Genomic DNA, 25,224 nt, shown 5'->3' on the forward strand with positions numbered 1-25,224 from the left:
CCACCCTAACAGACTCACTTATCTAGAGGACATCGCTAATGGATCCGCACGGTAATGCAATAGCCCATATCCACCGGTCTCTTTACCCTGCATTTATAACCTAGACCAGTCGATGCTATTGATTGAGGTAAATTCTACATGCTGTTCCATTAACGTGCCAGCGTGCCGGTGGAGTAGCACATCAACACAAGTCCATTAGCAGATCACATCCAAAAAGCCACATCCCAGAAATCCTGGAATCCCAGAGACAAACACAACCGTGATTCAGTACTTACCGAGAAACACGCCGCAGCCCGGCTTTACCCAAGCCCAGAGCAAACACACGATACACAGTAGACAAGCGCCTTACATGAGTCCAAATGAGTACTGTTAGGTCACTTCAACCACAGCTACAGAGCTTCACAACAAACCTCCAAACCACTAGCTGGCCGCACGTAATCTGTCAAGCAGCTGCGAGCAAACTCCAACACCTGGCTGGAGGAGAGAATGCAGGGAAGATGGATGGAGAATGTGAGAAAACAGGCCACAAAAGATAGGAGATAAACAGCACAAACAACTGCGTGATTTTGCACAATCCGCTCTCAGTCAGGGCCATTTCTCAGTCACAAGAGCGAGGGAACAGAACATTAGATTCAATCCGTGCCTTGCTCGGAAAGAAAGGATCTGTTTCTAATTTACACTTCTGAGCACCACAGCCCAGAATGAGCTCACCGTGAAAGAATAACAATAAAATAAGATGGAACAAGAGATGGAACAACAGCAGAGAAGCAGGGGGCAGAATTGCACAAAAAGCAGCTGGAGCGTGTTTCTTTTTTCCATGTAGCTCATTTGTGTTGGTAATTGATAGTAAACAAAAAAATGCTATGCACTTTCCATCAACTTTTCTGTGGTTACTAAAGTCATTTGAGAAGTTGTGTGTGTGTGTGCGCGTGTGTGTGCATTGTTATGAGATTGCTAGTGTTCTGGGGTGGTTGTTAGTGTGTTGTATGTGGGCACTAATAGGTTCTGTGTTCAACTCACACTTGTGATTTGCTAGCGTGATCGTTTTCTGATGTCAAGAGTCACAAGAGCCCAATTCTGGTCATGAGATATGACTCTGGTCCCTCCCTGATTTCACCCGTTTGAGCATCTACCAGACAAAAAGACCAACTACTTTGAAAAGCAATAGAATATGTCTCTTCATCGAGATGTAATTTGAGAGACCATTCATACAAGTAAAGCACTAAAGTATTTGTGTTTCTTTTTGTTATATAAAGGTCACACTAAAGCTATCATAAAAAACCTTTTATCATGCTTTCATCATTTTATATAATACTATTATTTTATTTGTCCCAGACCCACAATTTCAACCTTAAAATATGAACATCCATTATATCCTGTATATAATAGTGTCTAGATAAATCTAGGTAAGTAGCGCTTGTGTACAGAATATTTTTATTTATCATTTCCAGTCAAACTTTGAATTGTTAAATGTGTGTGAAAATATTGTTTGTGTGTATTTAGTATACATTAAATGCTAGTGATTAAATTAGCCTTGGCCATAAAGGTGCTGGCTATTTTATTCCAAAAATGTTCAAGATGATATTTATATATCAAACATACATAATTTGGAATGTGGTAAAAATTACATTTGTTTATATAAATATTAAAAAATTAAGAAATACACAAACAGAATTCTCTTGTGATGCATGTACACCACCTTTCAAATTTGGGTCTGTAAGACCTTTTTTTCTTTAATTCAGAAAGGATGCATTAACATTATATAAGATTTCTATTCCAAATAAATGCTATTGCTTTGAACTTTATAATGATAAGAAATTATTTTCTGAGCAACAAATCACCATATTAGAATGATTTCTGAAGGACCATGTGACAATGAAGACTGCAGATGTGGAAAATTCAGCTTTGTATCACATAAATAAATTACATTTTAAAATATATTCAAATAGAAAAAAAATATTTTAAATTGTAATAATATTTCACAATTTTACTGTGTTACTGTATTTATCAAATAAATGCAGCCTTGATGCGCATAAGAGACTTCAAAAATAAAACCCAAACTTTTGAATGGTAAACAGTATAGAACACTGTTAAACTTTGTTACTGTATAAACTAAATAAACATTTGAGACATTAAAAAGTGTTTTTACTTTCTAAAGTCCACAAGGCTGAAAGTTTCCATAGTTGAAATAAACCCAAATAGAAGGAAAAGTAAGCGATGCTTGCCTTAGCAAACACTAACAATTAGCTAAACAGTCGAAAAAGCCCTTAGTGTTTGAGGGGATGGAGAAAAGAACAAGAAGAATAGAGATAGAGAGATAGAGAGATAGAGAGATAGAGAGATAGAGAGATAGAGAGATAGAGAGATAGAGAGATAGAGCGATAGAGAGATAGAGAGATAGAGAGATAGAGAGAGATTGCCAGACGGAGGCGATTAGTGGCGGTTCTGGAATGTGAGGTCAGCGAACGAAGCTCAGCTGAGACCTACTTTGTAAACAGGGCCCCTCCTCTTCATAACAACACACACGCATACACATCTACACAAACACCTCGTTATGACAATATAAACTTATTCCCGCAAAAAGTACACAAACACCTAATCACTGCTAGCCTCTACCCAAACATCTATACATTCACTATAGAAAACGCCTCAACATATGATACAAAACACACCCCGCTGACAAACTTCATCAAAATCACCACAATACTGGGGGTCGGCTTACAGAACACGGCTGCAGAAACCACTGGTTCCACACAGACGCACTAGCATGTAGATACACAAACACCTCTCAAAACCACAGCAACCGCAGTGTCAATATACAACCACATGGACATCGACTCCACACAAACGCTGACTAAACCGACCGCACCGCGCACGTTCACATACACGCAAGCGACCCCAGACGGCCTTGGAGTAGCTATATAAACAAAGAGCAGTGGAAACCCAAGCAGGTAGACAGTCTATTCTCTGCGTGAAAGGACAAATCTACAAGCACAAATATGGCTGAGTAATTCGTTGAGCCAGACGGTGCTAAAAAAAAATAAAAATACTGGAAGTTTTCTTTCTGGGAATAAGAAGCAAAGCATGTTCTCTTTATCACAGGAAGTTAGTGAGACTTGAGATGTAATTACCCACCTAATCTAGTTTAATCTCCGTCTTTGTCTACCTTTTGTTTTCAGTGTCTTTCAATCAGATAAAAAGAGCCTTTGTGGAAAAATATGGTCAGGTGTGCTTGAGCTAGAGTCAGACAAACACACACACAGATGAGACAGAGCTGTACAGATGATTTACCCTCTGGCACTGCGGCTGTGTTTTGGATCACAGGACCATCATCCCTTAAACATCTAATTGAAGCTATTGTCTGGAAGAGCATCTGTTTGGGTAGACGGGCAGAGCCGATCTCTGTGAAGAGAGAGATAGCTCAAGGGGTGACATTGCTCTTTCTGTTGTTGGTTGGTGTTCTGTTGTGTCTACCCCGATGAGCTCACACTAAAGTCAAATCACACCAAGAACAAAGACGCAGGCCTGGAGAGGAAGACAGGAGTGACACACGCACAAACAAATACCAAAGCTACAGCAGACTTCAAAATAATTATTACCAACAGCGTATAAGGAACCTTCTTACGATGTCACAGAACATTTTAAGTTCCTATGATGTCACAAAACCTTTTAAAGTTCCAATAGTGCCACAGAACAGGGATGCAAACTCAGTTCCTGGAGGCTGCCACAGCCTTAGGTTTAACCCTAATTGAACGCACCTGATCCAGCTAATCATCTTCTTCTTCTTCTTTGAACTTAATGGCGGTTGGCAAACCGGCTTTGGTGCATTTCCGCCACCTACTGGGGTGGAGTGTGAGGCAGTGATATAGAAGGAAATAAATAAATCATGCACAGAGAGAAGGGCTGTGTTCAAATTCAGGGTCTGCATCCTTCGGAGTACTCATTTGAAGGATGTTACGTCACAGCGCCGCGACGAAGGCTGTCCAAATTCGTAGGATCCTTCAAATGCGGCCCACAAATACGTTCTCCTTTTCCCCGAATTGGAAGGATGGGTGTGGTGGATCCTTTCCCGTCCTACCTATCCCATAATTCTTTTCGGCAGAGCGTAATGGCGGACGAAGCGAGCGGTAGCAGAGTGGGAGAGGAGTTTCTCTGACAAAACAAGCTAAAGTTTATGCTTCGGCTCAATGAATGTGTAGGAGAAATTAGTAGAATACTTAAAAACAAATAAAAATAGGCTATAATGGCTTACCTGGATGTGACTGTCTTGTAGTCTGATATAAAAAACTCTCCGACAACGAGCAAAGAAAGTATTTAATTTATTTAATTGCTTTATTTCTTCCAAAAGAATTAAAATGAGGAGAATAACTCTTTGTTTGTCCATTTTCCCGCTTCTTGCTTGGCGCTGTCACGGTTGCTAGGCGACAGGATACGAGCAACGGGTAAGGGAGGGAACTGAAAGAAGGGTAGGCTGTCCAAATTCACAAACACCGACTTCCGGGTTTTGCGGACTTCGGAGGATCCCTCCTCCTTCAACCGGGTAGGAAGGATCCTAAGGAGGATGCAGACCCTGAATTTGGACACAGCCAAGGAGGGAAAAAAATAAATAAATAAATAAAAAACCTCCTTTTCTTACTAAGATTAATTCCTACATTTCTTAAAATTACTACATCGATTAAATTTGTCTAATTAAATTGGTCTTTTTTAAATACTCTAATAACGCTTTAATTATTGTTAAATTACCATCTAGCAAGCTCTTTAATGTTAACTCTTTGATTCTTGCTTTCTTAATTTCCTCCATAAGCTGAGATCTTTCTTCATTATAACCATAACAGTAGAGAAGAACATGCTCGACTGTTTCTGGATTTCCACATATATTGCACAAACCTGTATCGTGTTTGCCAATTATAAGAAAGGATTGATTCAATGCAGTGTGCCCAATACGGAGACGTGAAATTACTGTCATCCCTTCTTTTGCCACAAACATTTCTCATACTTCCTACTTCGTTATTTATTTCAAACAAATGTCTTCCCTTTTCTTCCTGAGTCCATATCATTTGCCATCTTTTCTTTACTATCTTTTTAATTAAGCCCTTCATTTCAGATTTCCCCAATGGGACATTAACATTTATTCTAGAACACTTAATAGCTTTCTTTGCCAACTCGTCTGCTATTTCATTTCCCACAACCCCCACATGTGCAGGGATCCATAAAAAGAATAATTCAACTCCCAAGCGGTGAATTCTGTACAGAGTTTGGAATATTTCTATTAGAATGTCCTGTCTTGAATAAGATTTTCCATTTTTTAAACTAACAAGGCTCGATAAGGAGTCAGAACAGATAACAACTTTATTTAAACAAACCTCTTCTACCCATTGAAGAGCCAGATGAATTGCAATCAATTCAGAGGAATACACATATAAAAAGTTAGATGTTCTTTTACTTATTTTAATGTCCAATTCTGGAATAACTACAGCTGCAGCTGTATTCCCAGATTCCGGATCTTTTGAGCCATCAGTATATATTTGAGTACATTTCTGATACTCTTGATGTAAATACTGATTCACCAACAAATCTTTTGATATCCTTCTTTGAAGATTATTAATTTCTTCCAGTAATTGCAAATTAACTGAAGGCATCTGGAAAAACCAGGGAGATATAGCTGATATGGCTACTGTTGGACTAATTTCATAATCATTGATTCCACTCTTCTTTGCATCATCATTAGCCTCCCACCCAAAACTGGCTATATGTGAATATTCATACTCCCAACAATTCTTAAGGATTTCTTTTACAGGATGACTACTCTTCTGTCCTTTTACTGATACCCAGTAAACCATTTTAAGTTGTTGCCACCTGATTACCAAAGGCATCTCTCTCATCTCCACCTGTAACGCTGCTACTGGAGAAGATCTAAAAGCTCCACAGCATATTCTTAATGCCTGATACTGTATTCTTTCGATCTTTTTGATCTGCGATGCTGCCACAGAAGAATAAACAATGCTTCCATAATCAATTGTGATCAAGCTAATCAAGTCCTTCAAGGTTATTTGAAGACCACATGGCATGTGTGTTGGAGTAGGATTGGAACTAAATTCTTCAGGGCTGCGACCCTCCAGGAACTGAGTTTTGCATCCCTGCCATAGAACATTTTTATGTTTCCATGATACCACAGAAACATTTTCGGTTCCTATGATGTCAAATTACCTTTTTAAGTTTCAATGATGTCACAGAACCTTATTTAAGTTCTTATGATGCCATTGAACCCTTTTAAGTTCTTATGATGCCACAGAACCTTTTTAAGTTTTTTATGATGCCACAGAACCTTTTTAAGTTTTTTATGATGCCACAGAACCTTTTTAAGTTTTTATGATGCCACAGAACCTTTTTAAGTTTTTTATGATGCCACAGAACCTTTTTAAGTTTTTATGATGCCACTGAACCCTTTTAAATTCTTATGATGCCACAGAACCTTTTTAAGTTCTTATGATGCCACAGAAACGTTTTAAGTTTTTATGATGCCACAGAATCCTTTTAAATTCTTATGATGCCACAGAACCTTTTTAAGTTCTTATGATGCCACATAACCTTTTTAAGTTTTTATGATGCCACAGAACCTTTTTAAGTTCTTATGATGCCACAGAACCTTTTTAAGTTTTTATGATGCCACAGAACCTTTTTAAGTTTTTATGATGCCACAGAACCTTTTTAAGTTCTCATGATGCCACAGAATGTTTTGAACTTCCATGTATATGTACATGCCACAAGAGAACCTTTTTTTTTACCAAGAGTAGTGTCACAAGATAACCTTTATGAACAGGACTTAGGTAAATTTGGGTTTCACAGACATACTTTTTCATTCCTTTCTTATACAGCCTCTGTAAAAATTATTAAGCAAATTACTTACTGTGTTTCGACTAACTCAGCAGTCCTCTGAGACAACTAATCCCACCAGGATAGGAATGACTATGAATGCAGTTTTTCTGTCACAATGCTTCTCATTTATTTTGACCTTCATCAGATTCCCTAACAAAAGCTAATTTCTAATTGTGTTGCCAGGACAGCTTCATCTTTCTTCTGTTACCAAAAAGTACTATGCTTGGCTGTAACACAATGAACATTGAACCATATGGCCAAGTCAAGAACTCTACACAGAAAAAAAAAAAAACGCTCGTGATAAGAAGATATGTACTTCTAAACATAAGCTGCTACCAAGAAAGAGTGCACATCTACTTTAACATTTCTGCATCTCTATGAAACACTGCCAACTTCTCCTATATACCCTTCAAGCATTCTTATAAATACTTTCTTCACACCTAAAAATAATGAATCTGTCAGGCAATTGAGGTGATGGGGAGCAGAACCACAGGGAAAGATGAGCTGAAGCTTGCTTGAGTTTTCCTCTCTGACCCCCAGCGCTAGTAATGCTCCGTCTCTGGTGTTACTGTAGCCGAGTCCAGACATGCGTCCTCAGGCTGGGGGGATATACTTTACCCTGTCTTACAACACGCTGTGCACAGGAGACAGTCAACAGCTGAGGGGGTCAGCGATGCCTCCAGACTCTTTAAGAGTGTGTGTGTTTTTGGCAATGAGGCTGTGTTGAGGCAGGTCACTTTGGAAGCTTATTTGCACCATGGAATAATATAGAAAAGGTAATTGCAACTTCATATCTCATAATTCACTTTTAATTCACTTAAAAGACTTTTTCTCACAATTGCAAGTTTACATCTTAAAATCATGAATTATAAACTTGTAATTTGGATTTTTTTCTCAGAATTACACGTTTATGTCTCACAATTGTACAACCCTAACCCAGAATTCTGAGGGGAAAAAGTCAGAATTGTGAGAAGTAAATTCACAATTGTAAGTTTGTATCTTGCAATTGCGAGTTATAAACTCGCAATTTGTACTTCTTTCTCAGAATTGTGAATTTATATCCCACAGTTTGGAGGTTACATCTCACAATTTTATAAATTAGCAATTTGGACTTTTTTCCAAGAATTGAGAATTTATTTGTCGCAAGTTTGTGCGAGTTATTAATAGGGAGTTGAAAATAAGTTAAAATAAAATTTACATTTTTATTAATTTAGCTGACGCTTTTATCCAAAGCGACTTATAATTGCTATATATGTCAGAGGTCGCACGCCTCTGGAGCAACTAGGAGGTTAAGTGTCTTGCTCAGGGACACATTGGTGTCTCACAGTGGATTCGAACCCGGGTCTCTCACACCAAAGGCATGTGTCTTATCCACTGCGCCATCACCACCCCTGTAAAATTCTAAGAAAAAAAGTAAGAATTGCGAATTTATATTTCAAAATTCTGACTTTTTTCTCCAAATTGCAAGTTTACATGCCACAGTTGCAATTTATTAATTGTGAGATTAAATCTCGCAATTGTGTTTTAAAAATTTTTCTCAGAATTGAGTTTATATCTCGCAATCTTATATCAGGACCTAAAAAGTTTTATAAGTTAATAACTTTGATCTGAAACTCTAAGAAAAAAGCCATAATTCCAATGCATAAACTTGCAATTGAGAGTATGTCACAACTGTATCTCACAATTGCGAATTGTTAATTGTGAGATGTAAAGGCAGGTTCCCTTCCAGGAACTCGAGCTGCGTCGAAAGCGCTAGGGGAACGCCCTCAGCGTGACCGCGCTCTGAACCAGAGTATAATCTGTCCAATGGAAGGGCGAGACATCATAGGCGGGTGACGTCACTGACTGGAAAGCATAAAAGCACGTGCGGTGGAGCCGGCGATTGCTTTTTGTCATTCAGCAACCGCTACTCTGTCTGTGTGTCTGTCGATTTGTGTTGTGAGTCTTATTTAGTGTTGTTTGTCCTAGCACAATCACTTGAATTTGGCTCCAGCAATATGTGCAAGCACTTGGGCGATAGCAGATCGCATTACGGGCTATGTGTTCCTCCCTACACACGTTATATCACTGCTGGGGATACACGCAGTCTGTGTGTGGTCTGCTTGAGAGCAGAGCACGCAGATTTAGCTCTCGAGGGAGCTGACTGCCCGTTTTGTGCTTGCTCTCTGAAGTGAGCTATTACTAGTTGGAATGAAGACGGGCGAGCCCCTATCTTCTTCCCTTCCCTAAGACCTGTCTTCCTCCGAGGAGGTGGATGCGTCTATTAAACAGTGTGTGCACAAGCATATTATGAATGAGAACGACGAGCAGTCAGCTCCAAACAAAAAAAAAAAAAAAAGAAGGGGCTGATTGTGCTTCTCCCCGCTGTACATCTTGCATTCCCGCCGCTGCTGAGGCACGGCGTCGAGTGAGATTGCGGGGATTGCAACATGGATCTGGCAAACGGGTTGGAGATGGGTTCGCCTATCTCCTCCTGCATTCCCCAGATCTAGTGTTCTCGCTCGGGGAAGCCCGCGTGTGCGGTTCTTCCCCCTTTGAGTGAGAGCTCACTGTTGCAGCGCACAATGCCGAGGCAACGCGTGCAATTCTCATTCATATCAGAAGCGATGCCCGAGTGGAACAGACGCTCGCGAGTTATCTGTTCCCCTGCGTGGCGTTGTCTCTGAAGGCTCGCGGCTGCAGGTCAGGCTGGTGCGTGTCTGCACACCAAAAAAAAAAAAAAGAGAGAAGAATGGAAAAAAAAAAAACAGAAGACAAAAAGTGTTACAGGCGCACCAAGCTGACGTACCTGCTTAGAGAGCTGGATGAGGTATAGGGGCTCAATTTGATTGAAATATAAGCTGATCTCTGAGCTCCCTAGAAACGCTGTCTGTGGTTGACCCTATCTGACATGGAGAAGATAGGGTCTTCCTCATGGACGCTCCGCTTGCGCCTTCTGGCCTGTTCGGCGTCTCCGTCAATTACGTTGTCAACAGGTACCAGGAGGCTTGTAGACAAGCGGCAGCGTCTCTAGCTCAGGGAGCTGCTGGGCGGGAGCAGCCCTCGCCGCGTGCCAGCCCCTCTTCAAAGAGGCACAAAACAGAGCGTGGCTACTCGCACCCCACCGAGGTGGGGCCGTGGCGGCAAACGCTCTGGGTCGGGGACCTCTAAGGCTAAGCCGGATCTGCGGACCGTTCTTAAGTCTAAGGAGTTCTCGGGCAAGAAGCCTACGGGCGTGGCCCAGGGCTTACGAGGGCAGACCCCTCTGGGGCAGATCGGGTGTCCGTCTCCCCCCAGTGCCCTCGGGAGATCAGTCTGCCAACCCTGTCAGTGTTCCAGGGTGCAGCTGGCTCCAGCGAGCAATGTTCTCAGTTTCTTCCGCCCCAATGTGTAGCAGAGCTGAGAAGATCGCCACCCCTGTGGGAGTCTCGAGAGCTCCTGGTTCGGCCGTCTCCTGCCGGTCCTCCGCTTCAGGGCACCGAGCCAGCAGCTCTAGGTATGCCAGTGGCCAGTCTCGAGAGACTGGTTCCCTTAGGAGACCATCTGGCAGCGTGGAAACTACTGCCAATGTGTCTCTTTGGGTCCTGCCTTGCAGGGTCTGGTTCTATCAGCCTGATCTTCCTAGGAATGGCGAGGGTCTGAGGACCGTCGTTCAATAGGAGGCTGAGGCTGAGGCAGTCCTGGTGCTATGGCCAGGACTTACGAGGGCAGACCCCTCTGGGGCAGATCGGGTGTCCGTCTCCCCCCAGTGCCCTCGGGAGAGCAGTCTGCCAACCCTGCCAGTGTTCCAGGGCGCAGCTGGCTCCAGCGAGCGATGTTCTCAGTTTCTTCCGCCCCGAAGTGTAGCGGAGCTGAGAAGCTCGCCACCCCTGCGGGGGTCTCTAGAGCTCCTGGTTCGGCCATCTCCTGCCGGTCCGCCGCTTCAGGCCACCGAGCCAGCTGCTCTGGGTACATCAGAGGCCAGTCTCGAGAGACTGTTTCCCTTAGTAGACCATTTAGGCAGCGTGGAAACTACTGCCAAATGGATCTCATTGGGTCCTGCGTACTGTAGAGAAAGGCCTTTTGTATTTAGTTCGACGCTCCGCCACCGCCTTTCAACGGAGTGATTCCCACGTGCGTGGGCCCACAGCAGGCTCTGATCACGGAACAGGAAGTAGACACTCTCTTGAGGAAGGAGACCATCGAGGTGGTCCCTCCTCATGGAAGAGAGTCCGGGTTCTACAGCCGGTACTTCATTGTTCCAAAGAAGGATGGTAGATCTGCGTCAGTTGAACCGCTCAGTCAAGTGACTGAAGTTCAGGGTGCTTACACTCATCAGTCGTGTCTCAGGCCAAGTCCGAGGACTGGTTTGTCACGATGGATCTAAGGACGCATATTTCACGTCTCCATCCTTCCCTCTCACGGGAAGTCCCTGAGGTTTGCTTTTGGGCACAAAGCTTACCAATATCGGGTTCTTCCCGTTGGCCTTGCACTCTTACCCCGCACTTTTACATCAATGATTGGTTGATTCTAGCTCGATCAGAGCAGGTGGCGATTCGGCATCGAGATGTCGTTCTCGGCACATGAAGGGGTTGAGACTGAATGCCAAGAAAGTGTGCTTTCTCCAGTATAGAGAACCACTTATCTTTGCGTGGTGTGGGATTTGACCATGATGCAGGCACGTATGTCTCCTGCTCGGATCGAGTCGATCCTCACCTCAGTCAAGAGAGTGAAAGAGGGCCAGTCACTCACTGTCGAGCAGTTTCAGAAACTGCTGGGGCTCATGGTAGCTGCGTCCAACGTGATAACTTTTGGCCTGCTGTACATGAGACCCCTACAGTGGTGGCTCAAGACCAAGGGGTTCTCCCCGAGGGGAAACCCGCTTCGCATGATCAAGGTCACGCGGCGATGCCTACTTGCCTTAGACATGTGGAGCCAAGCTTGGTTCTTGTTTCAGGGCCCGGTGCTGGGAGCTTCTTGTCGCCGCGTAATGCTAGCGACGGACGCATTCCTCACCGGTTGGGGAGCGGTCATGAGTGGCCACCCTGCCCGCGGTCTGTGGAGCGGTCGCCATCTAATGTGGCATATCAATTGTTTGGAAATGTTGGCCGTGTTTCGTGCACTCAAGCACTTTTTCCCAGACCTAAGAGATCACCATGTGTTGGTGCGCACCGACAGCACAGCGGTGGTCTCATACATCAACCACCAGGGAGGTCTGCCTTCGCGCCCCTTGTACAAGCTGGCGCACCAGGTCCCTTGTGTGGTCCCAGGGCAAACTTTGCTCGCTCAGAGCCATCTTCATCCCTGGGTATCTCAATGTGGGAGCAGACATCCTGTCGAGGCAGGGGCCGAGGCCCGGGGAATGGATGCTTCACCCGTGGTGGTGAAGCAGATGTGGAAAGTTTTTGGCTTTGCGACCCAAGAGTCAGCGCTTGCCCCTCTAGTTCTTCCAGCTCCTTTGGACTGGACGCTATGGTACAGACTTGGCCGAGGCTTCGTCTGTACATTTTCCCCGATCGCTCTGCTCCCGGGAGTTCTGGCGAGAGTGCGCCAGGACGAGGTCAGCCTACTTTTGGTAGCACCGTTCTGGCCGGGCCGAGTATGGTTCTCGGACCCGATTTCTCTCCTTGATGGCTCTCCGTGGGAGATTCCCATCAGGAGAGATCTCCTCTCACAGGTGGGGGCCCTATCCTATCACCCCCGTCCGGAGTTGTGGAAGCTGTGGCTGTGGCCTCTGAGGGGGCGCAGCTCATAGCTTCCGGTCTCTCAACCATGGTTGCTGAGACCATCCTCCAATCCAGAGCTCCCTCTACGAGGAAACTGTATGCCCTGAAGTGAAAATATTTCACTTCTCAGTGCGGAGACCGCCAGCTTGACCCAGTTAACTGCCCGTTTGGTACAGTACTGGAGGTCCTGGAGGTCCTGCAGGCCCGTTTCTCCACAGGGGTAACTCACTCCACCCTGAAGGTTTACGTGGCGGCTTTATCGGCCTACCACGCCCTTCTCGGTGGCCTTACAGTGGGTCGACACCCCCTGGTTACATTTTTCCTCCACGGTGCACTGAGGCTGAGGCCTCCTGTACGACGTGTCCCTACGGGGACCTGGCTGTGGTTTTAGAAGCTCTCTGTAACCTCCATTCGAGCCTATTGTAGAGATTTTTGATCGCATTCTCACTTTGAGACTTCCTTCCTTTTGGCGATATCTTCTCTTAAGAGAGTGGGGATTTGCAGGCCCTTCATGGCCCCTTCTTTTCTCGTCTTTGCCCCTGGTCTGGCCAAAGCGTTTTCTACCCTCAAGCGGGTTATTTCCTAGGTCCCCTCTTCTATACCACGGCCTGTCGTGCTGCAGGCCTTCAGTCCTCCTCCCTTTGGGGAGCCCGACCAGAAGCTTAATTGTATGTGCCAAGCGGGGTCTGCCTGCTTCTAAGCAGACCCTTAGTCGGTGGATTGTGGATACTATTTCTAAACTGCTTATGAATCCTCGGGTCTTCCCTCGCCTATGGGGGTTAAAACCCATTCCACCAGGAGTATGGCAGCCGCCAAGGCCTTTCTGGCAGGGGTTGCGATGCAGGATATCTGCAATGCTACGGGTTGGTCCACGCCCCTCACCTTTGTTCGGTTCTATGACCTTGATCTTAGGGCCACTCCGGGCTCTTCTGTTCTTTCGCCCTCGCTGTGCTCCTAGTGATACACACAGGGCAGGTACTTGGAAGTCTGGTGGCGTGGGCATCTCGTTCCCCTAGAGCTTTCGACGCAGCTCGAGTTCCTGGAAGGGAACGTCTCGGGTTACGTATGTAACCCTGGTTCCCTGAAGGGAACGAGACGCTGCGTCTCGAGGCCATACTTCCTGTATGCCTGCGAGCGGTTGCTTCATTCCTGGAAGCAATCGCAGGCTCCACCGCACGTGTTTTTATGCTTTCCAGTCAGTGACGTCACCCGCCTATGACGTCTCGCCCTTCCATTGGACAGATTACACTCTGGTTCAGAGCGCGGTCACGCTGAGGGTGTTCCCCTAGCGCTTTCGACGCAGCGTCTCGTTCCCTTCAGGGAACCAGGGTTACATACGTAACCCGAGACGATTCTCAATAAAAAGTCAAAAAAGAAATATGAGACAAAAATTCACAATTGTGACTTTATAACTTGAGATAAAGTCATAATTACCTGTTTTTATATTTTTATCCCATGATGGAAATAGGCTTCCATTAATCAGTGAGTGAGATGGCTTGACAAAAGCTGATGTTATATACAGTTGTTATGACACATCTTAAGGGGGAACTTGTCTGTCTGATTCAAAGAGGTGGAGAAGAGCAGGGGGAGTCATTTGTTCATACATTCCTCTGATACGGTTGAGACCACAGTATAGGCAACAAAATCAGACAGGAACAGACATATTTTCAGAGCATAATCTTCAGTAATAGAGCTGTGGTAATTGTGCTGATAACTGCCACTCATTTGCTCCTCTCTTGCAAAAAAACAGTGTAATCCTCTAATTTGTTATGTCTCGCAGCAGGATTCACTCTGGTTTCCTTTCACTCATGAGGGAGACGAGCTGCTATCATAGATCTCAGCCAGCACTGTCCTTTAACCCTTTAAAACCTAAGGGTAAAATAGGTCATTTTTACATATTTTGTTTATTTGACTGTAAAATTCTAACAGAATGTGCTATTTTCAAGTGCAAGGTGTCATTTTTTTTCAGAAAACATATGGCTTTCAAGAAAGTGCAGTTTTTGACCATTAATGTTGTGTGGTGAGTTTGTAAACAGAATTTAAATACACAAAAATAAAAAATAAACGTAATAAATTTTCTGTTTTTTATTTATAAAAAATAGAAAAATCGTGATCGAAATAATCCAACACTTCTTACTTCAAAATTCAACTGTATTACATATATACAAGTATTTTTGGGACACTGGGTTGCACAGTTTTCATTCAGGAGGCTTTTTTGTTCATACACGCACACATTTTCACATGCATGCACATGCATAAACCCATTCATTTACACGTATGGACTCATTATAGCGATGCACACTCTACATGTGAAAAAGTCTCACTCAGACTGCTCCCAAAGTCTCATCAAAAATCATCCCAATCGACCCTTGTGCTGTTTACTCCTCTTTCACCATGTTTTTGTTTGTTTCGTTTATTATTTTATGCAATCCAAAACCGCGCTCCTTATCTCTCCATTCAAATTCTCCCTCCCCGCTCTCCCGGAAATCAGCCGTCATTTGTCGACGGAGCGCAAGAAATTACCGTAATAAGTTATTGCCGAAATATATTGCCGAAATGCGCATGTCCTCTGCTGTCTGGAGCAATTTGAATTATTGTGATGGTGCAAACGGTTGAAGAGTTACGGTAACATGAATACAGCTTGGTTTAATGTGTCGTCGACAACACAGCCGGTTTTAAAGGGTTTTAACCTCTGACCTTTCACCAAATCCATAACAGCCGTATTAATCCACCAGCAAACTCACACAAACTCTCAGTCTCTGACGGCCCTGGGCGGTTTCCTCATTTAGAGCTGTAACCCTGTGTACAGCTGAGAGTTGGCAGGCTCCAGCAGGCTGCGGTGGATCAGCGTTGAGTAGCTTAGAGCGAGTCTGATGCTAGACTAATGCACTTTAGCCAGAGGGGAGATAATGACAGGGTGGTCTCTATGGTCATTTATTGAGCAAATGAGGGCAGATAATACAACTACACTACCTCTGACAGGATGATTATTTGCTAATAAAACAGGTGTAAAGCTTTATGAATTGTGTGTGTGTGTGTGTGTGTGTGTATATATATATATATATATATATATATATGTGTGTGTGTGTGTGTGTGTGTGTGTGTGTGTGTATATATATATATATATATATATATATATATATATATATGTGTGTGTGTGTGTGTGTGTGTGTATATACACACACACATATACAGGTGCATCTCAATAAATTAGAATGTCGAGGAAAAGTTAATTTTTTTCTTGTAAGTTATTTCAAAAAGTGAAACTTTCATATATTTTAGATTCATTACATGTAAAGTAAAACATTTCAAAAGTTTTTTTGTTTTAATTTTGATGATTAGAGCTTACAGCTCATGAAAGTCAAAGATCAGTATCTCAAAATATTAGAATATTTACATTTGAGTTTCAATTAATGACCATCCCTACAGTTCCCTACTTGTTCTTTGAAACCACAATAATGGAGAAGACTGCTGACTTGGCAATGATCCAGAAGACGAACACTGACGCCCTCCTCAAAGAGGGTAAGTCACAGAGGGTCATTACTGAACAGTGTGGCTGTTTACAGAGTGCTGTATCAAAGCATATTAAATGCAAAGTTGACTGGAAGGAAGAATTTGGGTAGGAAAAGGTGCACAAGCAACAGGGATGACCGCAAGCTTGAGAATACTGTCAAGCAAAGCTGATTCAAACACAAGGAGTGAACTGAAGCTGGAGTCCGTGCATCAAGAGTCACAACGCTCAGACGTCTTCAGGAAAAGGGCTACCAAGCCACTTCTGAACCAGAGACAACGTCAGAAGCATTTTAAGTGGGCTGTGGAGAAAAAGAACTGGACTGTTGCTCAGTGGTCCAAAGTCCTCTTTTCAGATGAAAGTAAATTTTGCATTTCATTTGGAAATCAAGGTCCCATAGTCTGGAGGAAGAGTGGAGAGGCACAGAATCCATGTTGCTTGAAGTCCAGTGTGAAGTTTTTGATGATTTGGGGTACCGTGACGTCTGCTGGTGTTTGTCCACTGTGTTTTCTGAAGTCCACAGTCAACGCAGCCATCTACCAGGAAATTTTAGAGCACTTTATGCTTCCTTCTGCTGACAAGCTTTATGGAGATGCTGATTTCATTTTCCAGCAGGACTTGGCACCTGCCCACACTGCCAAAGGTACCAAAAGCTGGTTCAATGACCATGGTGTTACTGTGCTTGATTGGCCAGCAAACTCGCCTGACCTGAACTCTATTTGAAGATTCTCTATGGGGTATTGTCAAGAGGAAGATGAGAGACACCAGACCCAACAATGCAGATGACCTGAAGGCCGCTATCAAAGCAACCTGGGCTTCCATACCACCTCAGCAGTGCCACAAACTGATCAACTCCATGCCACGCCGAATTGAGGCAGTAATTAAAGCAAAAGGAGCCGCTACCAAGTATTGAGTACATATGCAGTAAATGAACATACTTTCCAGAAGGCCAACAATTCACAAAAAAAAATTTTTTATTGGTCTTATGAAGTATTCTAATTTGTTTAGATAGTGACTTGGTGAGTTTTTGTTAAATGTGAGCCTAAATCATCACAATTAAAAGAACCAAAGACTTAAACTACTTCAGTCCTTGTGCATTGAATTTATTTAATACACAAGTTTCACAATTTGAGTTTAATTACTGAAATAAATTAACTTTCCCACGACATTATAATTTATTGAGATGCACCTGTAAATATACATATATATTGTGTGTGTTTAGATTTTATTGAATTATATTGAGCTTTTATTTCATTATGTGTTATTAAATTATATAAATAAAGTTATTATATATATAATATAGCTATATATATATATATATATATATATATATATATATATATAGCAACTATTTATTTACATACAGACAGATACTGTAGAGGCGTATGCAGATTTCTAGCAAGAGCATGCAGTATTATCCAATACCATATTTGATACTGTCACACTGACATTATGATTGAGCTATTAATGTGAAGAGAACTGAGATCCAATTGCTGTGTGCATTTATCAACATGAATGAGCATGTGGAAACGGCAGACACCATGTGCTACTGAGCAGGCCTGAATGCCGTGCTGCCGCCCACATAACTGACATGCTGCAGCATGCTGCAATCTCACTGTCTCACTTGACAGCTTTCTCAGCCAACTCAATAGAAACATAAGACGTTTTATACAAACAGACACTTTATACACACACACATACACACACACCTACAGGCCTCACACTGCCACACACTCCACTGGCTTTTTGTCAGAGCGCCTTCGATTAGACGCTGCATTTTGTGGCAGAGAAGAAAGGTGAAGGAGAGAGAAGTGATAAACAGGAAGACGGGCTTCATTCAGGTGCAGCATCATTCCATTTGATAGGACACCTGTCCTCCCTGAATAAATGCTTTACTCACTCAATGAGATGTTAACACACATACACATTCACTACCATGTCTGTGTCTTTTGCTTTGATGTCTCAATCATTTCCTTTAGATTAGAGCTGCGGGCGTCTTACCTGTACAAATCTGGTGAGGCACTCAGGGTTCAAATGAACACTGAATCACTGAAGCAGCGCTGAAACCAAATCATTCACAAAAACACTATCACTGACAGTGCCATTGTTCACTGATGTGTTCACTGATGTTATCAACAGCACATTTTTAAATATTTATATATCATTAAACCAAAAAAAACGTGTTGTGAGGTATTTCAAAGAAAACCATATGCTATCAAGGTATTGATATATTGTATGGTATATGTTCATGGTACTACCACTTTTTCAGTAACACTCTACAATAAGGTTCCATTTAAACAACTATGTTTAATGCATTAACTAACATTATGTAACAATGACCGATACACTTTTATTACACTGCTACACTGTACAGTATAATCTTTGTTAACGTTACTTAACACAAATCCTTATTGTAAAGTGTTTCTAGTTTTTCTAAGGGACTGCATTACACTTGATTTTATTTGACAAAACACTTTATAAACAACATAGAAGCTACATAAAAACCACAAAAACATAATAGAAACTGCCTAGCAACCAGACAGAGCAATTTAGATGCATATGTATTCATTTAAATTTCAGATCTATACATTCAGAATTTATTTTTTATATACAAATTTATAAAAATCATAATTTATTGTATGTATTATATGTGAAAATATATGTACTTATTTACACGTATGTAGTGTATATTCAGGATTTACATATTTACATATATAAAAAGTATAAATATTACATTTTTTAAATATAATTTAAAGTTAATTTTCTTTTTTATAGATTTATAAAAAATATATATTTTATGCATTATATGTTAAAAAATATTTAAATGTTATGTACTTATTTAGACTAATGTACTATATATTCATTATTTATATATTTACATCCAAAAAATATCTAAATTATTATTATACTATTTTAGAAATTCATATATATATATATATATATATATATATTATTTATTTATTATAATTTTTATTTTAAATCAGATCAATCTTATATTTAGAATATATGTACTTGCTTATATTTAGACTTAAAGGGGTGGTCGACTGTTTTTTTTCTTGATTGTGTTTATGGGGTGCAGTCAAACATGTGTTCATGCTTAGTTTTTTTTTTAAAAACACATTATTTTTCACATAATTTACTTTTATTCTACACCGCTCTGTCCCTTCTCTGATAAACGCGCTGATCATTTTCTGCTTTTATGAAGCCCCTCCCTCAGAAATACGTGATGGGCTCTGATTGGTTAGCTGGTCCAGTGTGTTGTGATTGGCTAAACTGCCTCTACTACGCGTCCCGCCTCTCAGCTCAGCGGCATGTGCTCAGGTTGTATTGTAAACAATGGCGTCGTCAATATTTCTAATCAATTTGAGCCCGATTGAAACGCAGAGGATATTAGTGAAGAGGATCGTGCAGAACCTGTGCAAGCACGGCTTTAATGGTATGTTTTTTTGTTTGTTGTTGGTTCATACTTTTAGATACGCTGTTATTTGTAAATGCTACTGCTTCTGTTAGCTTTTAATATACGGTTTTATCATGATCAAGCCTTAATATAATACGGCAAAGCTTCTGATAGTTATGTGAAAATAATTGTATAATTGGAACAGTTTGTTGGAGCTGATCTGACGATCTGAATGAGAGAGAGATGCAGAACATGTGCAGAGCAGGGAGACGCGAGTAACAGTATTAAGAGCGGCTGCTTTAGAACATTGATTTTGAAAGTTGTAAATCCATTAGAATCATTAGAAGACAGAATTGTGATTCATATATGAATAGATTTTTATGTGCACCCCTAGTTTTCTCTTCCTCTTCTATAAAGCAGCGCAGCATGGCCTCGCCCCCTTTGCTGCATGTTCCCGGGGGCGGGGTTTATCTGTCGGACCCGGGAAATAACTCGTTGTAGTCCCTTACCAGTTGTTTTTGTAGGCATTAAATTGCCAGAATTTTAAAATATGATATCTCCGTTTGCATTGAACTTTTAGCGTCGCAACTTTGCAGATATTGTTTATGCTCAAACAGCAACATTACACACTAACTAACGTTAAAAAAGTGAAAAAAAAATCAACCACCCCTTTAAGAACTGTATATTCAGGATTATATATATATATATATATATAGGATTGTTTATGTTAAAGCTATTTTATTTAATTAATTGAATTAAAGAATTTAAAAGTAAATTTCCAATTATATTATAAATTATAAACCAGCCAGCAGCTATACAGAAATCTATCCGTCCGTCTGTCTGTCTGTCTTCACAACCTTTTAAACTTTGTTGTTTACTTTCAGCTGAGGCAAAATGCAATTTTTATCTTGGCAAACTTTCCTTTGTAGTTTCAAAGTGAGATCTAACACAGTACTGTCCTGCAGCCATTTACGACCATATAAGATGGTCCAACATAAAAAAACTTCTTTTTTTTCTTTCAATTTCACTATATGCTATATGAGGATTGTGAAATTGGGAGAGGGTGATAGGGAATCAGTAGTGCTTGTTTCAGCAGTCTCTCTCACAACACACACTCAGGTATGCCTGTGACCTTTCTTTCACACTTTCACCTTTGACCCACTCAAACCACAGGTACTCAAGCATATCTCCAGGGCAAGCATTTCTCCAGAACCTCCTTATGTATCGCAGTCTGGCCTAGTGGAATGTACTGACAAAAGAGTTGCAGAGAAGCAGAGCCAAGTGAGTGATCGATCGTCTCAGTGTGTCTGAGCGCCTCTGTAAACAATCTGCAGTGTTGTTTTCCGCTGCTGATGCAGTCGGCGCTCACTTTCACATGCACAGCAAGAGTTTCTCCGACAGATCCGCCATCAAATCTGCTCTTATTCCAGCTTTGTTGGCTTATTAAAAGTGGATCAGAATGCCATGGCATGAATACCCTATTCACTGCTGAAAAACAACACACTGAAATCAAGTTACAATCCTTCAGCCTGCCATAGTCTCAAGCTTAAACCACAGTAAGCCAGGAGCAATACGATGAACAACGCCAATGTTTAGTAAACATTCAAATATGCTGGTAATAAAATGCAGAATAAATTTATGCTAATAAATACTATTCATTAAATGTAGGTTGTTTACTGTTGCCTGTAACGAATCTGGTCTGTGGACTTCTGTTTACTCACCACCACAGGTCACTCCTCCATCACATTGACTCTTGCACCACACTACTGTTGCACTTCACCCACTGACTTCACTCCCTGACTTCACCCACTGACACCTATACAGCTGATTGCACTAATCACGCTCACACCTGAGAATTATTATTAATTATTATTAATTAATTTGTATTCTTTATTAATTTGTAATAAAGGTCTTACGTGTTTGGAACGACATGAGGGTGAGTAATTCATAAAATCATTTTTGGGTGAACTATCAAGACAATAGAAGTAATAATGAAATTACATATAAATATGTACTTATGTGGTTCAAAAAGGACTTTTTGAATATAAATTAAACTGTAATACATTTTCATTAAATTGAAATGCTGTTGACCCTTAGCAGGGAGTTTGACTGACAGACAATCATAACACAGAATCCACCATATTGTATAACAATCAAATCAGACAGGAGAGTAGATTAACTTTGGTGGACTTAAACTTGAAAAATCGAGTGTATTGAAATCTTTCTGTGGTTCATTCATGTATATTTCATGCTTTAAGTAAAGAATAAAGATGCTCAGTTCACATGCAGCTTGAACTGAGGCACTACATTAAAGAGGCACAAAACAGTATTAATTGAATTTCTTACAACATGACAAAACTAAAGCTGAGACTTTGTTTCAAAGCAGAAGTATCCTTCTCTGTCTTGTCTATTGGCATGCTGTCCGTTTCCTCTTTGCTCCACGATATATTTTTCCCTGCGTGAGAACATGATGTGTGGCGTGAGCGCAGCATGGCTTGTCGGACATAGCAACAGTAACTAGGGGGGAAGTTCTTTGCGAAGGGTCAGTGAAGTGTCTGAAAGATGCTCAAGTGTTTCTTTTTCTTTTCACAAGTGTACTAAAATGTGCCATTTTAATTCTTCAGATGAATACAGCACAAATGAGCTGCATCATGTGGCTGTGAATTTTTGACAGTTGTCACAAAACATATTAGGAGGAAGTCACACAAGCTCCATGCATATTAAAAGAGGGAAATGCATGTACAATGTTAACCAAATTAAGCAATCACGAACGCCCCCATCCTTTATCACGTCATGCCTCATCCCACAACACAGTGCTTACTCTTGACTTTCTCTAGTCTGTCATCAGAAGGTTATAAGTATTCCTCTTTCTTAATCACAAATGAATCCAGTTACACAAAACCGCTGAGTGCATGACTGTAACATCATAAGGCAAAAAGTGACAGTCATCCAATATCAAAGGAGGCCCTTTTCTCTATAAACCTCAAGCAGGAAACAGACACGTTTCTAAAAACAGATTCTGTGGGATGAGGACTTTTACCTGGAGGCCTACAGCAGGTCTCATGTGAGTGATCTACATAGTCAAGCCGGTGAACTGTAACCTGTCTGTCTGCCTGGACAGGTTCTATTTGGCACACCAAAAGCAACGACAAAAAAACATAATTGAAGTGTTTATCCCTCATCCCTGTTGTGAATGTTGTTGTGGCACATTAAATCATCTGAAACCAATGGGGTGTGCACTAATTTTACTAGCAATATTGCAGAAAGCAGTAATTGCATCAACAAACTAACAGGACAACATTTTGCTACGATTTGTAGGGATGAAAAGTCTTTGGGAAGTGGCAGGGAAACTTTACACTTCATAACTTTCATTAATAAGTCTTAGACTTATATAATGTGAAATTGATTAGTAGTTCATGCACTGCAAAATATTTATATATATATATATATATATTTCTTAGCATTTTTGCTTTGTTTTTTAGCATAAATATCTAAACATTTTTTAATCAAGATGCATTTACTTGAAAAGTAAAATGATTTAAAACAAGAAAAATCTTCTGCCAATGGGGTAAGAAAACTAATGTAATTAAAAGGCAAAACAAAATTATTTTTCTTGTCCCACTGCCAGGTTGTTTGTTTGTTTGCAAAAAAGTACTATTTTGATTTAAAAACTTCAAGTCTTAATATTTAGTCTATAATATAATACAATGTAATATAGTCATTTTGCTTCTCAAGTAAAATGCATCTTGATTTAGGAATAATATTTGTAATGGAAAACAAGTCAAAAGTACTATAATTTAATAATTTAAACTATTTTTTTCAGTGAGTCTGTGTGCAAATATTTATATGAAAATATCTGAATGAAAAAAAAAGTTTAGGTCACCTAATATGGTAAGATCTATATTAACCAGGTTAATTTAAAAATATTAAAAGACCAAAATATTATTTTATTTGGTATCATCATCTTGACTACAAAAATACATAAATATGAGTCTAAATATGTGTTGGATCAGATAGGAGCAGTAACAATTGTGCAGTTTCACTCTTTTTACAGTGAAACTAATACTGTTTTAATGAAAGCTACAATAAAGAATAGCCCAAACAAAGTAAACAACACATGCAGTTCAGGGCATCTGAAAAGGCAGTTTCACTTTTCTCTGGAGAACTGCTTGTTTCCATGGATACGGCTGAATTTCCCAGGACAAACTTTCCTGCCAACTCTAAACTCAAGACACACACCACGTGCACAGAGGTTATGAACTTGTTATTTTCCTCTCCTAAACTCTGATTTGGCTTTTGAGAGGATTATTTGGATGGAGCAACATTGTATTTCTCCACTCTTGACACAGCAGTAAAACATCAATATCTTTTGTGGAGAACTGTCAAAAAGATTTTAAAAGTTTTTTTTTTTTTTTTTTTTCTGTTATGAGGAAAACAGATGAAGTGGATGTTCCACAACCTGCGAATAAATCTGTTGTGGTGTTTTAAACTTGTTTTCTTTGCATAGGAGGGGAGGGGTTGGAAAAAAACGCTTCAGCTTGGCAGCATTTTCAATAACCTTCATTATTACTACATTATATAATGTTAAATAAATGGCCATGTACGTTAATAGAAATGTCATGAAACTTTCAAACCATCAAATAATGGTTGTTAATACTTATAAAGCTCAACCCAGTACAAGTTTTGCTGACATTTCATAATATCTTGCAAATAATGTAATAACATAGCATTAGGTCATTAACACCATAATCTAAGTTACTACAAAGTGTCACCCAACTTTCTTTCTCTTACCCACGAGCAGACAGAGGATGTCCAGCCCGACCAGCATCTTTCTGCTGGAGCACTGAACCGTATCCACAGGTTCCGCGGGACTCGGGATGTGTTTCGTGCCGTTCTCCCTCGCCGTGTCTCCGGATCCGCCGTGATCCGCCAGCCGCTGCTGGAGCTCCGCGTGACTGTTTGCCGAATTCAGCTTCTGCATGATGTCCGTTCAATTCAATACTATTACCGGAGATTTTGTGCTTTAGAGCGCCAATGAAGCCAATTTGACAGGTCAGGAATAAAGTTGAGTTGAAGTTTTGAATCTTCTTAATGTTTTACGTTAAAATCCAGTAAGTGTCACAGCACGTGTAAATGATAAATACAGAAATATTCACAAGTCTTAACTAATAAAGCGAACGGACTTGTACGGGGATCCTGGTCCGCTCTCTCTTACATGAAAACTCCTTTCCCCAGCACTTATGAAAAAGTTTCAGCTGCAGTTTGGCCATCATCTTCTGGACATGATGGAGAAAAACACATTCCTGAAAACATGTGTCAGTCAAAAGGTTGTCAACCTCTATGACTTCTACTCTTCATGCCAAACTTCTTTCTTTCTACAACCGAGAGAAACCTTGAAGCGGATCGTGTTTTGATTTGTGGGTATTAGTGTTATTCCTCCGCCCTCTTTGGGGCTGTCTCAAAACCTAGTGAGCTGCCTATCCAGGCAGCATTTTGACATTTAAACTTTCTTAGGGAAATATTTTTCGGGTGCGCAATTTGGTGAGGTTCATCTTGCACCCAAAATTGTCTTATGACGAAATATAGAACACGTTTTAACTTAAATAGTTTTAAAACAAGCACTCATATAGCCTATGTAAATCTATTATAAACTTATTTTGTCTATGTTATCGAGCAATCTGTTGCTTAGCTTACCTCCTCAGTTGACTGCCATTTTGTTCGTTGATTCCTTCGAAAATGTGCGGTCACGTGAACGA

The 25,224-nt window shown here is 40.9% G+C and overlaps 1 protein-coding gene across 1 annotated transcript in view; it reads right to left on the reverse strand.

Moving 5' to 3' along the window:
* The window catches only part of LOC306852092 (phospholipid phosphatase 3-like), a 43,278-nt gene extending 18,387 nt beyond the window's left edge, over positions 1-24,891 (reverse strand). The window contains exon 1 of the mRNA XM_079388718.1: positions 24,260-24,891. Within this exon, the coding sequence (XP_079244844.1) occupies positions 24,260-24,449 (190 nt within the window). The 5' untranslated portion in view covers positions 24,450-24,891. The remainder of the gene's footprint in view (positions 1-24,259) is intronic.
* Positions 24,892-25,224: the final 333 nt, after the last annotated feature.

Source organism: Barbus barbus, assembly GCF_936440315.1.
Source record: "Barbus barbus genome assembly, chromosome: 3".
Lineage (NCBI taxonomy): Eukaryota > Metazoa > Chordata > Actinopteri > Cypriniformes > Cyprinidae > Barbus > Barbus barbus.